The sequence below is a fragment of the Merops nubicus genome, unplaced genomic scaffold (assembly GCF_000691845.1).
Source record: "Merops nubicus isolate BGI_N331 unplaced genomic scaffold, ASM69184v1 scaffold4747, whole genome shotgun sequence".
In the NCBI taxonomy this organism is placed as follows: Eukaryota; Metazoa; Chordata; class Aves; order Coraciiformes; family Meropidae; genus Merops; species Merops nubicus.
Window position 1 is genome coordinate 41475 of NW_008622176.1, and position 16550 is coordinate 58024.

At 39.6% G+C, this 16550-nt stretch overlaps 1 protein-coding gene across 1 annotated transcript in view; it reads left to right on the top strand.

The window, feature by feature from the left end:
- The window catches only part of SLC35F1 (solute carrier family 35, member F1), a gene marked incomplete at its 5' end in the record, with an annotated part of 51813 nt that overhangs the window by 20802 nt on the left and 14461 nt on the right, over positions 1-16550 (top strand). The window contains 2 exons of the mRNA XM_008944677.1: positions 2457-2509; positions 7976-8130. Coding sequence (XP_008942925.1) covers positions 2457-2509; positions 7976-8130 — 208 coding nt within the window. The remainder of the gene's footprint in view (positions 1-2456; positions 2510-7975; positions 8131-16550) is intronic.

A 16550-nucleotide genomic window follows, 5' to 3' on the forward strand; every position in this document is an offset into this window, starting at 1 on the left:
TGCTCTTACATCATGTGCTCGTGTTGCCTGACCATTGCAACAGAGCTCCACTGTACTCACTCCAATTTGTCAATGTCTGTCATATTCTGAGCATCCCAAAATTGGATACAGTACTCCAGCTGCTGTCTCACAAATCATGTCCTTCAGTATGTTCACCAGACTCTTGCTGCTTCAGCCTGGGATGCTGTTGGCCTTTTCTGTTCCAAGGACACATTTCTGACTCATGTTCAGGTTGATGTCCATCAGGACTCCAAAGTTTATTTCCAAAAAGCAGCTTTCCATCTAGTCAGCTCCCAGCCTGAACTGTTACATAGGGTTATTCCACTCCAGGTACACAAGTTCATACTTGCTTGTCTTGAACTTTATGAGGTTTCTCTTGGCTCTTTTCTTAAGACTACTTTGTGGGTAGTCCACCCATCCAGTCCATACCTCTTCAGTCTCTAAGGATCTTCCACAAAATCAAATTGGAAGCTTTGCTAAAGGCAAGGTAGGTTACACCTCATTCTCTCATCCATTCCCTCTCCTTTATTTACTGAGGCAGTCATCTCATCATAGAAGGCTGTCAGTTTGTTTAGGTATGCTCTTGAGAAGTCTGTGCTGGCTGTTCCAGTCATGTCTTCTTAATTTCTTGCAAATAGCTTCTGGGAAGATTTGCTCCATCATCTTCCCACAGGTTAGTATAAGTCTATTAGTCAATAGTTTTTTGCTCTTTTTTAAACCGGATGTTGCTTTTGTTTCTTTTCAGTCATCAGGGACCTCCTCCAGTCAGCACAACCTTTCAAAGATCATTGTGGTTCCAATTCTTCAGTGTGTCTGGCATCACTAAATGGCAACTTCTGGCAAATTTGCTCTTACAGAATCACAGAACATTAGGGGTTGGAAGGGACCTTGAAAGATCATCTAGTCCAACCCCCCTGCTAGAGCAGGATCACCTAGAGCAGGTCACGCAGGAACGTGTCCAGGCATTCCCCTTCTTGGTTTCACAGATCATAATGTGTCAGAGGCCATAGGATATTGTTTTATACTTCCTTTGTATCAGACAGGCAATAGTATGAAAGCAGTTCCTACATTTAAGTTATATCAGAATTTGTTTGCTAGAACAAGAAACATTGCCATCTTCTCTGATCTTCAGTGATAGGACAAGGGACAAGAGGTGCAAGCTGGAACATGAGAGGCACTGGAGAAACATAAGGAAAGATGTTTTCACTGTGAGGGTGACAGAGCACTGGAACAGGCTGCCCAGAGGGGCTGTGGAGTCTCCTTCTCTGGAGACATTTAAAACCCACCTGGATGCGTTCCTATGTAACCTACTCTAGGTGATCCTGCTCTGGCAGGGGGATTGGACTAGATGGTCTTTCATGGTCCCTTCCAGCCCTTAACATTCTGTGGTTTTGTGATTGCCATTTATTTTCATTATATTCTTCAGGAATTGCTGATAAAAGAGACATATACCTTATGCATGTAAAGACACTTATAATTTAGTTATATTGCAGACAAAATAATCTTATTATTCTGTACACAGTATTAGATTTGCCACATAGCAGCAGCAAGCAAATTAGAATTTCCAGGATGCAACTCTCTAGAATAGATCAATCCAGAAGGCACTGAATTCTTGCAGTTTTACTATTAAGATTGGTATTCCACATACCAGTTTTAGTACTAGGTGTTTTATTTTTCAGTCTAGGTCATTCCACATTTTATACTTGTTTAAAACAGTGTCCAGACTAGCATACAGAGTTCTTCACAGCAGGAGTTCTCTGTAAAACACAGACCAGAGGAAGCAGTTAGCTGAATGAAGACCTAGCTTGTGAGATACCTAATCTCCAAGGGTCTATTTGCCTGGGTTGGGAAGAGCTGTATTTGTGCCACATTAGAACTTTCTGGATCTATGATTTTGATGATATACAGTGCAAGACTTACAAGATGTTGAAAGTGGACTTTTGCAGCTTGGGCCACCCTTTGGTTTGTTTTCTGAATTTCATTGCTGTGACTATTTGATCTATCTCAGCCTGTAATATATCACAGTATTATCCCCAAAGCCAGCCTGTGGTATCTATTTATTTGATGCTGCAGAGCCACTCTGAATGTTGAGTAACTTAGACAGATACATTATTACTCATTAAAGTTCAAAAAGTTTCCGAGTATTAAGTCAGAAGAGTATAAAAGTGTTGAATGTACAGGAGGATGGGCATTTTGGGCAGGTATTTAGAGAGCTGGAAATAAACCAGTGGAAATTGCATACTATCACGTTAGACTGCTGCCCTGAAGATCTTTCAAATACACTGGCACAGTGTAATGCGAGAGTGGATTAGCAAAGTTTGATTGCATTTAGTTCCTACAGAGATTTTTTGTTACAAGGTTATTTACGTTTTTTGGTCCAGCATTTGAATTGAATGAGTGTAAGTAATTTAACTTCTGTTCTCTTCCATCAAATGTTGTCTTCTCTTCTTTTACAGTGCAATCATGGAACACAAAGAGCTCTTGAAAGTTCCCTGGGATTGGCAAATAGGTAAGAAAACACTTTACTCCATTGAAGATAGTTGCTGAAGGAGGTGTGGAGGCAACCACTGTTTGGGGAGGTGGGCACAAATTTTCACAGGAGCCAATGTTTGTTATTTTTCCGCCAGTTTGCCAAGGATTGAACCACATGCCTCATCACCTTTCTTAAATGATCTGTCCTCCCATTGCTATATTATACCTTCCTTGCACCATTAAGTTAAGCATATGAATGCCATAAGATAATTATTCAGACAGCCGTGAAGTAAGACAATAATGGGATTCCAATTCCAGTTCTAAGATTCAAAGCAACACTGGGACAAATGAATGAGGTAGTCATTAAGAGCCAAACCTTTTCAATGAATAGCAAAGAAAGCAAATGGAACCTAACAAAAAAAAAAAAAAAAAAAAAAAACCTTAAAAAAGTAATTGCAGTACTTATTATAGCCTCATAAACTAATTTCCAAGGGGAGCATTTCTGTATGCAAATAGTTAATGGCTTCCCAAGTAGTCTTGGTGGAATACAGCAGATGTGGCTTTTAGACAAGTTTAGGTAGCATCGTGCACAGTGAAGCTCTTAAGGTGTTCTGTGATGCATTGGATTGTATTTTACCATTTCAGTTTGGAAGCTGAGTTTATGGTCTAAGACTCTGTTCTAATTAGCTCAACAAATTATTTGCTTTAAAAGCAAATCAACATTTACGAGAATCCCTATAACCACTTTTTTACTATTTATGACAATAAAAGAAGGGAATACTAATAGTATAGAGCTGATACACTTGGCAGGGGATTCAGGCTTGGGCAGTCCACTGACAATAGCTTGTTAGGTAGTTTCAGAAAGAACATCGATGTGACAGCTCAGAAGTGTATAAAGGCAACTGATGATACGGGGAATCCCTGAAGACAGGGGATACAAGTTTTGGATACACTGTTTTCTTTACATTTAGTTCACAATTTTCTCTCATAACAATAAATCTTAATAAAAACAGTGAGTCTTTCACAGAACACTGCATCAGAAGTCTTGGAGATTTGATGGTTGAGCTGTAAAACTAAATGGCAAATCAGTTTAAAGTATTCATGGAGAAACACACTCAACTGCGTACTATATGTGTATTTGCCTTCTTTAATCTGAGATAATTAGCATAATTGCATCAGTGTTTGTTTACACTTCATGATAAGGCGCTCAGGGACATAATTAATCTGGTACTGATGGAACTAGCAATGGTCATAGTGAATTAATCTACTACCCATGTAAATGTCATATATCCATGGGATTTCTGCTCCAACTTGCCGTCAGTGACACATGCTTAAAGTCCTACTTGGTCTGTGATGCCATTAAAATGCCATTGAAGGTTAGTCACTAATTCTGAAGAGTCCCTGCACTTCACAAGCAGGAGATCATCTTAGCAAAAGCATCGTAGATGTGTATTTGTTTCTTTTTAGCAGTAAATGGAAATCTGGTTGAGGACAGATTAAATGGTGACGGTTGTGTGTAGTTCTGTGTTATTCCCTGGCTTCCATAGCACTCAGTGTGCTTTCCATTGCATTGGCAGTGATATAAGGTTGTCAAATAGTGATTGACAAATCTATGTCAGGGTGTTCATAGCCTTGTCCTGAATAGTTATCCACTGTGACAGACTCAAACCTGCAGTCCAGCAGAGTTAAATCATTTGCCTTCTGAATAGTAGTGATAAAGTCACAGCAGGCAACCTAATAAATAACTCTAGGTGGCCTGTTGCCATCTGCCATAATTGTGCTATTAAGAATGGATGAGCTACCTCTCAACTGACGTAAAATGCAAATGATATTTGAATATAAAGATCTAAAGCAAATCTGTTATGTCTATTGTGTTTAAAACAGGCTGTGGCCCTCTTGGTTTTAATTTTGGAAATTCCCCTGATACAAAGCATCAACTTCAAATTTAGTATAAATCCATGTAGCTCTCTTTGAATCCTTGAAGGTATAAATATTAATACTTGCTGACAACCTGACTGAAAGGAGAACGATTATACTGTTCTGACTGAATGGTTTCATATGAGACCATGACACGTTTTGTAGAGTGATAGATGAAATAATAACAAAGAAACTAACATCAGTTCTGTTAAAGAGAGAAACCAGTTTGAATCTCCAAGGAAGTGTCCTTTGTTAGAGGGCTTTGCATATTTCTGGTCTTTATTCCAAGAAGACAGTATGAAAAATCATAACTGATTCCATTTCATCCCAATGAAACAATAGCTTTTGGAGTAAAAGCACAAAGGCTAAACCATGCAAGGTTCAAACAGCATGCTAAGGAATTAAAACAGAAGTTCCCAAGGCATATTAATCTTGATGGTACTTGGGCTACTTTAGAGCAATCCCCAGTGCAGATGCTACCCATCTATGTGAATATGACTAGTCTTAAGAGAAGTGGGGAAATACTGAGGGACTGGGTCCTGTTCAGCCCGTGGAAGAGAATATGGCTTTGAGGAGTTACCTACAAGGAGATTATCAAAAGGACAGAGCCAAGCTCTTCACAACAGTGCATGACAGAAGGATGAGAGGCAACAGGCAGAAGCTGAGGTTCACACTGGATAAAAGGAAAATCTTCTTCACTGAGGACAAGCAGACAATGGAGCAGGTTGCCCAGACAGGTTGTGTAGTCTTCATCCTCAGAGGTTTCAAGACCAGACTGGGCAAAGTCCTGAGCAACTTTGTCTGATCTCACAGGTGAGCCTGATTTGAGTAGGGTTTGAACTAGAAACCTCTGAATCCTTCCACAAATTTTAGATACCTGGGATGTGGACATCTGATTTAGATAGACTCCTTTTCCCATTAGCAACAATAGGCATGACACAAATCATACTACAGATGGTGTCTAAAAGAGGTTGGACAATCTGCACCCTAAAATTTCTCAACCTGTTCATTGACCACCAACCCTCAGTGTGTGTCCAGTTAGCTGTAATGTATTCCACCTGCAGCTGCCTTCATAAACGTTAAGACTTCAGCTTGGGACAATGCCAGGACATCTGAACAAGCAGACAGTTACAAATAAGCTGCTCAGGGTTTATCACAGATGAGCTGATCAGCAGATCATTACAGAAGCACCTCCTGGTGCAACAGAAAGGTTGCTTCCTTCCAATGCCTGCTACAGTCAGTTGGTGCCAGAGACTCAGTGCCTGTTTAGACTTGGGTCCCAGCACCTGGGACTGCAGCACTAGTGGTGGTTCCCAAGGCTGACATTTGCACTGCAGGAGTACCCAAAGAAGCTGAGGCTCCAAGATTTTGACTTAAAACATATTTTTAGTCTGAAAACTGACCCTCTAAGAAACAATATCTGAACACCATAAGATGTTATTTCCACTCTGCTTGTTATCACCACTAAATGCCATCTGGCTGGTGGGAATTACATCTGTTTTTTAAGACATAAATGAAATGCCACTTTATATTCACCTCTGATAGGACAGCTACAGTTTAAGCAATTTTCCACTGGAACTGAAAAGCCCTTTGCAAAAGCAGCCTATGAAGTGTATGTAGTTGGCTGCCTAAGAATGTAAACACTGAGGCAGTACCATAAAATTAACTGTTAGTTGAGAGCATAACCAGGCAAAGCATCTGAGTATGTGTGTTAGATCCAGACGGACTAGCAGGGGCTTGGTGGACCAGCTGATGGTTTGCAGACTGTACTTTGAGTATGCTGACATTCAGTCCAGAATGGCTTTTGCACCTGACCTGTTCATCATTTAAGCCTAAAAGAAAAGCTGACTTGATGTTCATGTATGCAACGTATTTCTCACTGACCAAAACTATGCTCCATTTGATGCAATCATTTGCCTACTACAGAGGAGTTACAGAATTTACATAAAGAAACTCTTTCAAACATTGCCTAAGACTAATTCTGTTGTTATACATATACAATGCACACCTTAAAAATTTGCTACCTGCTAGTAAAAACAGTTCTTACCATGAATCATAGGATCATAGAATCATAGAAAATACCTTTAAGATCGCGTCCAACTATTAACCTAACACTACCAAGTCCACCACTAAGCACCTCATTTACACATCTTTTAAATACCTCCAGGCATGGTGACTCCACCACCTCCCTGGACAGCCTGTTCCAGTGCTTGATAGACCTTTTGGTGAAGAATTTTTTCCTAATATCCAACCTAAACCTCCCCTTGTGCAACTTGAGGACGTTTCCTCTCATCCTATCACTTGTTACCTGGGAGAAGAAACCAATCCCCACCTCATCCAACCTCTTATGAGGTAGTTGTAGAGAGTGATATTATTCCATATTCTGAATATAAATTCGAATTCATTATCATACCATAACAATTTATATCTGGGCACTGACATTTTGTGACTGCTGTATTTGTTTCAGATGAATGGACATTTCAGGTGCTTCTAAGCAACCCAAATGATCGTGGCTGATTTTTTTCCTTTAGATAGCTTTTCTAAAGAGTTCTTAACTATGTGGAACTGCAAGCAGATAAAAATCATATGCCTTTTTTTTTCTCCCCCTTCTAATCTATTTCAGGACTTTGGCAGTCAGATTTTCTGCAACTTTTAGTCAATAACAACATGCTCTGAAGAGCTGGCGTGAGTCTAAATGTAGGCTCGTGCACGTATCAGCTGGGAATTCTGCAGCATATGGCAGCCTAAGAAATATAATTTGCATGAGAGCAGATGAGTGAAGTGTTTGCTGTTTTTTTAACTTCATATTGATTAATTAGCCTTGGGATTTATCAAGTAATAACTGAAGCAATGTATTCTTTCCCAGTAAGTTATTTAGGTTTTTAAATTAAATTAGATTTTTACTGTAACATATTTTTATTATATTAGTGTCTAGCAGTCTAATTTGTATGAGACACTGTAAACATGTAGCAAGAACAAGTCTCAGCTGTGGAAAGCTTTATTAAGGAAGGCAGACAAAAAGGGATAGAGAAACAAAGGTGTAAATCTGTGAAGTGATTTGTCAGGTTTGGTGGGAAAATAGGTCTAGAACCTCTGTCACTTAAGTGCTGTCCTCATGCATTCATCCATTGGCTCATTAACTTCTCTCCAAATACCTCTGAATACATTTTTTGGGAAAATGTTGAGTGCTTGATCCAGCTCAGTTGACTCGGTGTTGGGGACATTCATCTCCTTAAGAGACTAGATTTGCTGCATTGGAATTCACCATTCATCCAAATTTATGTTGGACATGACATATTCACTAGTAGCATAAGACATGGATTTAAAACAGCACTGCTATTATGGATGCCACAGAGAAAGGACCTTGTGTCCACTGCTGATACGGTTTTCACTGGTTTTCTTCTGTATTTAGAATTATGTTCTTAGTCTCTTTCTATATATATACATGCACCTTAATAATTTGAATCCATGTTTCTTTGAAAAAGTATTATTCATTCTTCCCTAAAAGCACAGCCTTCTTCCTCCCAACATGAGTCATTTTTGCAGGCTATGAAAGGTCACTTTGCTTCTTGTTTCTTTTCCACAGGCTTGTTGTATGTTGGCTTCAGCGCCTGTATGTTTGGCCTCTATAGCTTTATGCCAGTGGTCATAAAGAAAACCAGTGCTACTGCTGTCAACCTCTCCCTGCTCACGGCTGATCTGTACAGCCTCTTCTGTGGATTATTCCTCTTCCATTACAAGGTAGGTGGAACTGAGGATGTATTTGGTAATAGTAGTATGCCTTAAGAAACAATGCAGAATAATCACAGAATCAGAGAACGTTAGGTGTTGGAAAGGACCTCCAGAGATCATCGAGTCCAACCCCCCTGCCAGAGCAGGACCATCTAGTTTAGAGCAGGTCATACAGGAACACATCCAGAGGGGTTTTAAAAGTCTCCAAGGAAGGAGACTCCACAACCTCCCTGGGGAGCCTGTTCCAGTGCTCTGTGACCCTTAAAGAAGTTCTTCCTCATGTTGAGATGGAACTTCTGTGCTCCAGCTTGTGACCATTGCCCCTCGTCCTATTGCAGAGCACAAGTGAAAAGAGGTTGTCACTTTCCTTCCTGACACCCAGCCTGCATATATTTATACACATTAATTAGATCCCCCTTAGTCTTCTCTTCTCCAGACTAAAAAGCCCCAGGTCTCTCAGCCTCTCCTCACAGGGCAGGCGTTCCAGTCCCCCAGTCACCCTTGCAGCCCTTCGCCGGACTCTCTTGAGTAGATCTCTGTCCCTCTTGAAATGGGGAGCCCAGAACTGGACACAATACTCCCGGTGAGGTCTCACCAGGGCAGAGTAGAGGGGGAGCAAAAGAAGCTACCAAGCTTTGTTAGGTCTACACAGTAGAATCATAGAATCATAGAATGTTTTAATCTAGAAGGGACCTCTAGAGGTCATCTGGTCCAACCTCCCTACACAAGCAGGGACATCTCTACATAGGTCAGGTCACCCAGGGCCCTATCAAGCCTGACCTTGAATGACTTCAGGGTTGGGGCCTCCAATACCTCTCTGGGCAGTCCATTCCAATGATCTGTTACTCTTATATTCAAGATTTTTTTTCTAATATCGAGTCTAAATCTATCCTTTCCTTGTCTAAATCCATTATTCCTTGTCCTGTCATTACAAACCCTTTTGAAGAGACCTTCCCCTGCCTTCATGTAGGCCCCTTTGTGACTAGAAGGTCACTATAAGGTCCCCCCAGAGCCTTCTCTTCTCCAGGCTAAACAGCCCCAACTCCCTCAGCCTGTCCTCACATGAGAGGTGCTCCAATCCCTTGATCATTTTGGTGGCCGTCATAGAAGTGCAGAGGTTTCTTTATACTTCATGCTTCCCACACCAAAATCAATTTTCTTTTATTACTTCAATTTTTTTAAAGAGAGCTCATTTGGTCTTGCTACAAATTTCATCAGCAACCATAATTGTCCATGAATTACACCTTGTCAGCCAAACCAGTGGCTTGCCTGTTAGTCTAAGTGCCAAAATGTGCAGCAAATTTGTGTTGAAGTTAAACGTTTGCCTCTCAGCTCCTCTAATATTTGTGTTGTGTAGACACATATTTGGTCATCAATTACAAGGAATGGCACTACATTATTCACAAGTATCCTCCCTAGTGTCCCTTCATATGAAAGTAGCATCAGAGTGCTGGAGGCAATTGCTTTGTACCATCATTTATTCATAAGAGGGAGGTTACTTGATAGTTAAAATGGTGGTCCAGAGAAGTGTTCATTAAATTAAAATTCTGAGTAGCTAACAAAGTCCAATAGATTTTGTGATACTAATGGTACTTGAATCAATCTGAATGAGAGAGTTCAAAGCTTCAGAGTCCAACACAAAATTGGTTTTTGCTATTGCCTTTTATTTTAGTTTTATGACTTTAAGAATTTTGCAGATAGAAGAAAAGCAAGTATAGAAACAAAAATATTACTGAGAACACAATGTAGGGGTTGTTTGCTTCTTTGAGAATCTTTGTCATAGTGATTTGGTTCCTTGTTCATTCTGCCCCACACTTCAAATCCAAAGTGTTTAACATGAAGCATTAGCTGAAATTTGTTATCTCCTATTAATATTATTCAATACCCATAGCAAAATGTATTTTAGTGACCTTAGTCCACTCTTTCTAAGAAAAAATGGCTGTTACACAGTAAAAGATAGACAAATTTAATTCAGAAAATGATCATGGTGGTGTTCTAGCAAAATCAAACTCTGTTAGAGGAAAAGACTCAAAAGGCAGCATGGTTTGGATAATGTTCAGCATTGCTCAGACCTAACAAAAAAGGCAATTTTGCAAACTCAAACCTTAAACTTAAGGCACTTAAAAGGAAGAAGGTGCATAAAAGGTTTCAGTTCTTCTGTGTGTTATTGTTGGGCATGTTAGCAGAGCCAGGAAGGTGGAATTTTGAACCTCATTAGTGCTCTGTCTTTCTACAGCAAATGCATTTTGACTTTTGACCACAGTGGCACCTTAAACTCCATTTAAGACCTGTACTGAAAAAATGCTCAAGAGGAGAAGGGTCAGAACTGGAAGGTTTTCTGGTTGAAAGCAAGTTCTCATTATCTATCCTGTTAAACTGGTTGAATTCCCCCTCTGAAGTAACTGGTGGTTCCCTCTGCCCCTTTCTCATCTGGTTAGAAAACTGAAAAATCTCATTCTTCTATGGTACAATTTATTATGCAGTCTTCTTCATAAACTATTATCAAGCTTTAACTTGAGCCTATTTATGTTTTTTACCTCCACTGCTCTCCTTGGGAGAGTTTCAGAATATCACTACTCCAACAGTTACAAACCTTCTTATTTCCAGCATAAGTTTACTTGTGACTGGTTTTAGTCCACCCATCTCTCTGCCAAGAGCATCCCTTAGCATGAAGAATGCCCCTGTCTCCTTAGCATTTTACTCCATTAGCATGCCAGAAGAGAACAGTTATAACCTCTCTCAGCCCCTAGTTCACTAATCAGAGCAAGACCTTCTCTGGACCTCATCTGTTTGGGTTCCATCCTTGCTGAGATAGTCACTTCCACTCAAGAAGCAGGAAAAGTCCCCCCAGCAGCTGGTGCAAAGCTCTTGTGTCTCCATTTCTCCAGGAATCCCGTTACCCCACAGACAGTAAGACTATTGGCATTTTTCAGCACTTCTTTTCCTTTGTACTCGTCCTGCAATCCATGTAACTCATGTATGTCTCTCCTTTGTTCTTCCCAGCTGAAGTGCTCATAAGGAGAAGACCTTTGTCAGGACTTTGAGGAAGGACTTCTACCTAAAATGTAGTATCTACTTCCCAAGCTATCAGTGTTTCCTTTTGTAGCCTTCAAACTTAGGTTGCAGAAGAGATTTGACAAGAGAGACTGTATGCAGAGACCATCTAGATTTAAAAGCCCACTTAGTTATCTGGCTACTTCTGAAGTTACCATATTTTTATCCTTATTTAGACACCTCCTCCTTTTCTTCCTCATTTACAGTCAGATGTCATTTATATGAGGAAGTAGAACTGTGGAATGTTTGACTTGCACTCAATAATGAAGTCTAATAGGTTAACATTAAATTATCTAAATTAATTCCCCTCCTAAGACTGTGTACACTTATTTTCTAGCTTCTAAAAAGCTGTTCGGTTCCCAGACCAGCTGTACATCTCCTTCAGATAGGCAGCTGCTTTTGCTTGTTGCTGCATTGCCCAATGGGCACAGCCCCACTTCACTGAGAAGCAAATGGTTTTATGCTGAATTAGTGGTTTAGTGGCCCTTGCAGAATATAATTTTATGAAACTTTGAAGAAACAGGTATGATTTTTTCTCTGTACTGCTACTTTTATCACTGGGCAGGTTTATTGCACCTGTAGCAGAAAATCTATGAAAATCCATGGAAGAAGAAGGAACAAGAAATTAGTTTAACTGGGCTTTAAAGCTTCTGAAACCAAACTGAGGAGAAGACTGCATTTGAAATATTCTGATTCATTAGGATTTCAGTTTTTTATAATACAGACTTGCAAGATCATGACATGTAGGACAGTGAGTTTGTAAACATCTGCATTTATATTCTTACCCCATATGCAGTTATCTTTGTAGCACATTGATGAGTTCCCAGGCCCAGGGAAGCTGGAAAAACAGTGTGTTAACTTGACACAACTCTGGGGACGTACTTGTAATTCAAGATGTTAATTGTTCAAGGTGTTACTGTATTAAAAAGTAATGATTTATGACTTTCAGTTTGAGAGAGATGGCTAGATTGTAGTGCATCATTCTTATAATCATATGCATCCCCCAAATGAAAGCTCTCATTTTAGCTCTTCTGTGGCCTTTTGGGTGGCTGAATATTGGCCACTGCCATAGAATTTACGTATACAATTCCATAAGTTCAATCTTTTTAGAAAATTCTCACTATATTGATATATTTTATACAATTTTGATGTTCAAAACTTTCCAAGCTATCTGTTCTCATTTCACCTTCTTCTTAACCACAATTAAATTGTCTCCTGTTTTGAAACATGAAGGCCATCAGAGTCCTAAAACTTAACAGCAGATGATGATGATGATGATGATGATGATGATTACTAACCTCTTGCCTTTCATCTTTTGGTTTGAGCATTGCCTTGATTTCTTGGTTTCTATAAACATCAGTGTTCCCAGGAGCACTAAAGCCAGCCCATGTAAGGCTCTGTCCCACCCCACAGAGGAGGAGTCTCCCAGTGTGGACAAGAAGCCTGTGCAGCAAAGCCAAGGGGCTGCTTTGCTGGTTGTGTTTCACCCATGATTTCTGTATACAGATGTGATGGTAAACAGCTGTGGAACCAGGGAGAAGGATGCAATACAGATGTGAGATATGCTGTGAGGAGGGATGTCTAGGCATAGCGTGGAGGAAATTTAATGTTCTAAATAACAGGACTGTCCTTGCCCTGTCAGCGGCTGTGATAGCTGTCCTTTGTCATGGATACACTGACACCAGTGGTGCTGGGAAATTCAGGGCCACCTCTCTGGGTCTACGGGGTTGGTGCTTCTGTGTAACTTCAGCTGGTTTTTGCTTAGGAGGTGTTCTTTTTCACATTTTAGTCTCGGCTTTAGCTTTATTCTTATGTGACTTTTTAAAGTTCATACTTCTCATTTTCAAGCCATGTGTTGTACTTCTAAGCAAATTGGATTCTCACTAAATAATCTAAGCAGTTTATTTTATGTTTTCCACCAGATAGATCGTGCATGCGGATTGTGTTCTGCACCAGCAGGTCGAGTCACACTATATTATATCATTAACTAGCAAGCCAAGCACAATCAATTACATTCTGCTTTGGCAAATTCATTCATTATTTTGTCCAAGATGCAGCTATAAAAATTCAGAATTTCTGGATATAGTAGCAATTTTCATATGAAGAAAATGCATATGTTTCATAATAAATCAAGAAAGTCATATATCTCAATTTAGAATCATGGAGAGTAGCTGTGACAAAGGACTTGGCTACACAGATAAACATAATACTCAAAACCTTGCAGCACCAGAAATCTGAAATGATGCTAGCTGAAACCTCACTTGCTGATACCTGCTGATGCTTCTAAAGATTACTTTTCAATGCTAATTGTTACAACAGAGTCACTCCAATGGAATGGAGCAGATGACAGTGTTCCCACTCTATCAGAAAACAAGCCGTGGAAGAGTCTGGGTTTAACATAATAGAGAAGAGAGTGTACAAGTAGTGGGCAGTAGGTTCCAATTGCATTTTGGGCCTCACAGATCCTAAGCAATGCCCATGAATTCAGGTTTTATGTAGGCTTCAGTGTGATGAAAATTTGACCCTTACTGGAAACAAAGGAGAAGTATTAGGAGCCTCCACAAAAAGCATTGTACTTTACCATCCTGATCCAAATCACTGAAGCTAGTATGAGCTTTTCTGCTGGCTTCAGTGAGCTTCAGTTAATTTTCCTAAATTAGGGAATTCTGCCACTCTAAGAATAATCTTTACAAAAATTAAGTTTCATGACTGTGGAGGTAAAGACCATGCCTTATTGTGACTCTGTTTGCTTCAGACAGTCCTGGGTTTTGTTAGCAAAGGATGGACAAGATGTCTGGTGCTTGTCAGGAGGTAGAGTTGATTTGGTGTGAAAGAGGCTTGTTTGTTTATTAGCCTCTCATAAACATCTGAGAGGCTTTTCCCAATCATCTGACCAAGCTGAGAAAATACTTCAAGTGATAGTCTCTTTTTTTTTTTTTTTTAATTTATCTGCAAGTACAAGCTGAAGTCAATAAAATCTTTTTCTTTGCTTGCTTTTGTCAAAGGGCTGATGCCTATGTATTTTAAACTTTGACAGTGGTGTTATCAGTGGTGCGTCATTATTTCTAGTAGAACAGGCAATGAAGGCTAAACAACTATTTTTTACATTATTAATGCCTCAGTCATATACTTTAGGATATTTTCCTGATGAAGTTGGATATGCAAGGTGCTTGACCCATAATCTTTCTGTTTTAATGAAATTTAATCTCACAAGGCCTTTATCCTGGTGAAGGCTTCTCAGCCTTTGATAACAATGAGAATAAGTCATATTGCTAGTTAATTCTTTATACCACTAATAATGTGCAGAAAGCTACGTGCATGTTTCCCTTTCTTTTTGAGTACTAAATTTCTTACAGAGGGACTCCCTCCCAACAACTCTGTTCCCATCAAGCTGTATTGTCTGCATGACTTTCAACTAAGCAACATTTTAAAAGCTGCTTTTTCACATTTCTTTAAATCTATTTATTTATTTGAATTTCCTCCTCCAATTTATAATCAATTAAAAATAGTGTAGGCTTCTGTTCTCGTTCTGTGTAAAAAGGGGTTCAGGGCAGGACCCACATGGAACAGAGCTATGTACTCCTCTTCTCCTCTCCCCTCGCAGAGAGAGAGAGAGAGAGAGAATTTGAAAAAAAAATGAAGTATATTGTTTAACAAGGAACAGAAAACGAAAAAAGGAGGTAAGGAAAATAATATATACAAAGATTAGGGGAAAATACAAAAAAATAAGCAAAATATACAAACCCCTCAGAAATAGTTCCAAGGTCCCACGGAGCGAAAGCACAACCTCCACCTCCGAGCTGCTGGGCAGGAGTGAAGTTAGCACCCACTTCCTGCTACAACCTTATCAGAGTGTGTGTCAGAAGGGGAGGGAATACAATGGTTCACCCCCACCCGGGGTCCTCCCAGTTGCTGGAAGGTTACACCCCCATTCCAAGCCTCAAACCACAACAGCTTCTATATTTGAAAAGCTACTGTGAGGTGGAGAGGAGTTAGGTGTGTCCTTGGTCACACCTGAATGTATATTCCTGTGACAGAAAAGGCCACATCCACTTGCCCTTTGTCTGAGGGTGCAGGATGCTGTACAATAAAAAACTATGAATAAAAATGACAAAAAAGAGTAGAAGCTGGAAAATGAAACGACCTCCACTGAGATGTTGTACAGTCTGACAGATTTTTAACAACCCAGCACAGATATGGCAGCTTTGTGAAAATACTATATTTTTAAAAGATATCTTTTCCTTTCACAGTGTTATCTTACAATAGAATCATTAGTTGCAAAACATGAATAGTGAAACATGGATACTCACTGCTTTAGAACCATCAAAAAGAATGTAAAAGATGTGACATTCGTATTGCAGAAGTTATGATGAAAGCTTCAAAATCAATTATATTTTTTCAGACACTAGCTCATCATAAATGTCAAGTTTTGAAGGTTGTTTTCAGGGCTTTTAGCTTAGGATATTTTTGTTTGGGTTTGGTTTTGGGTGTTTTGTCTTATGTTAAAAGACTGCTCACAACACAACTGGTTAGGAGTTTTCTAGCAAGATACATTTTTGTTGGAAATGCCTAATTATCAAAACAGAAATGCTAAGTGAAAACATCCTGGTTTTACTTAGCAGGAAAAAACTTAGCATCCTTGTTGTAGTATGCTCCCAAGGAAACACAGGCTGGCATTTCTCAGGCCCTGGCTGTTGTTTTGCCTGGTCATCTAAGAGGTTGCAGCGGCACACGTTTTCCAATATTTTCAGCCAGCTATTCTAGGGCTGGAAGATCTCAGGCATGAGAAACCACAAGTTACACAGCTCATGGATTCTGGACGCCAGAGAACAAATCTCAGTTCTGCATTAGGCAGCCCAGAACCCCAAAAAGGAGCTTTTAAGTTTTGCAGGCATCTGCCATGGAGATAATCCTGGCAACTGCAGCCAGAAGTTACCAGAGTTTCCAGCAAGCATGCTTTGTTTTAGAAACAACAGCTTTAGGTGTTTCCTAAGAGAAGCAAATGCAGTATTTCTCTTCTTGAAAAAGCCTCAGTTTCTATTTTGCATCTCAGTTTAGGATTTTTTTTTCTTTTCTTGAATTACAGAACAAATGTTTGATTTCCTTGCTGGGAACTAATTCAGAACTAGAGCAAGAGAACAGCCAGGAGTTGATCTACCTACCCATACATGGGTTTATACTCTCTTAACTGTGTATTTTAGATCTCTTAATATTCTTAGTGAATGCCTGGTTAACAGGGTTTGCTGACAACGGCACTGTTCTTTGCCTTGCTAATCCACACATGGTTGTCAACTCTTAATAGTGTTTTTTCAATTTTTGTATCAGTGATTAGATGGTAATAATATTTCTTTTCTTTCTCCATTTCTTCCCCTTTT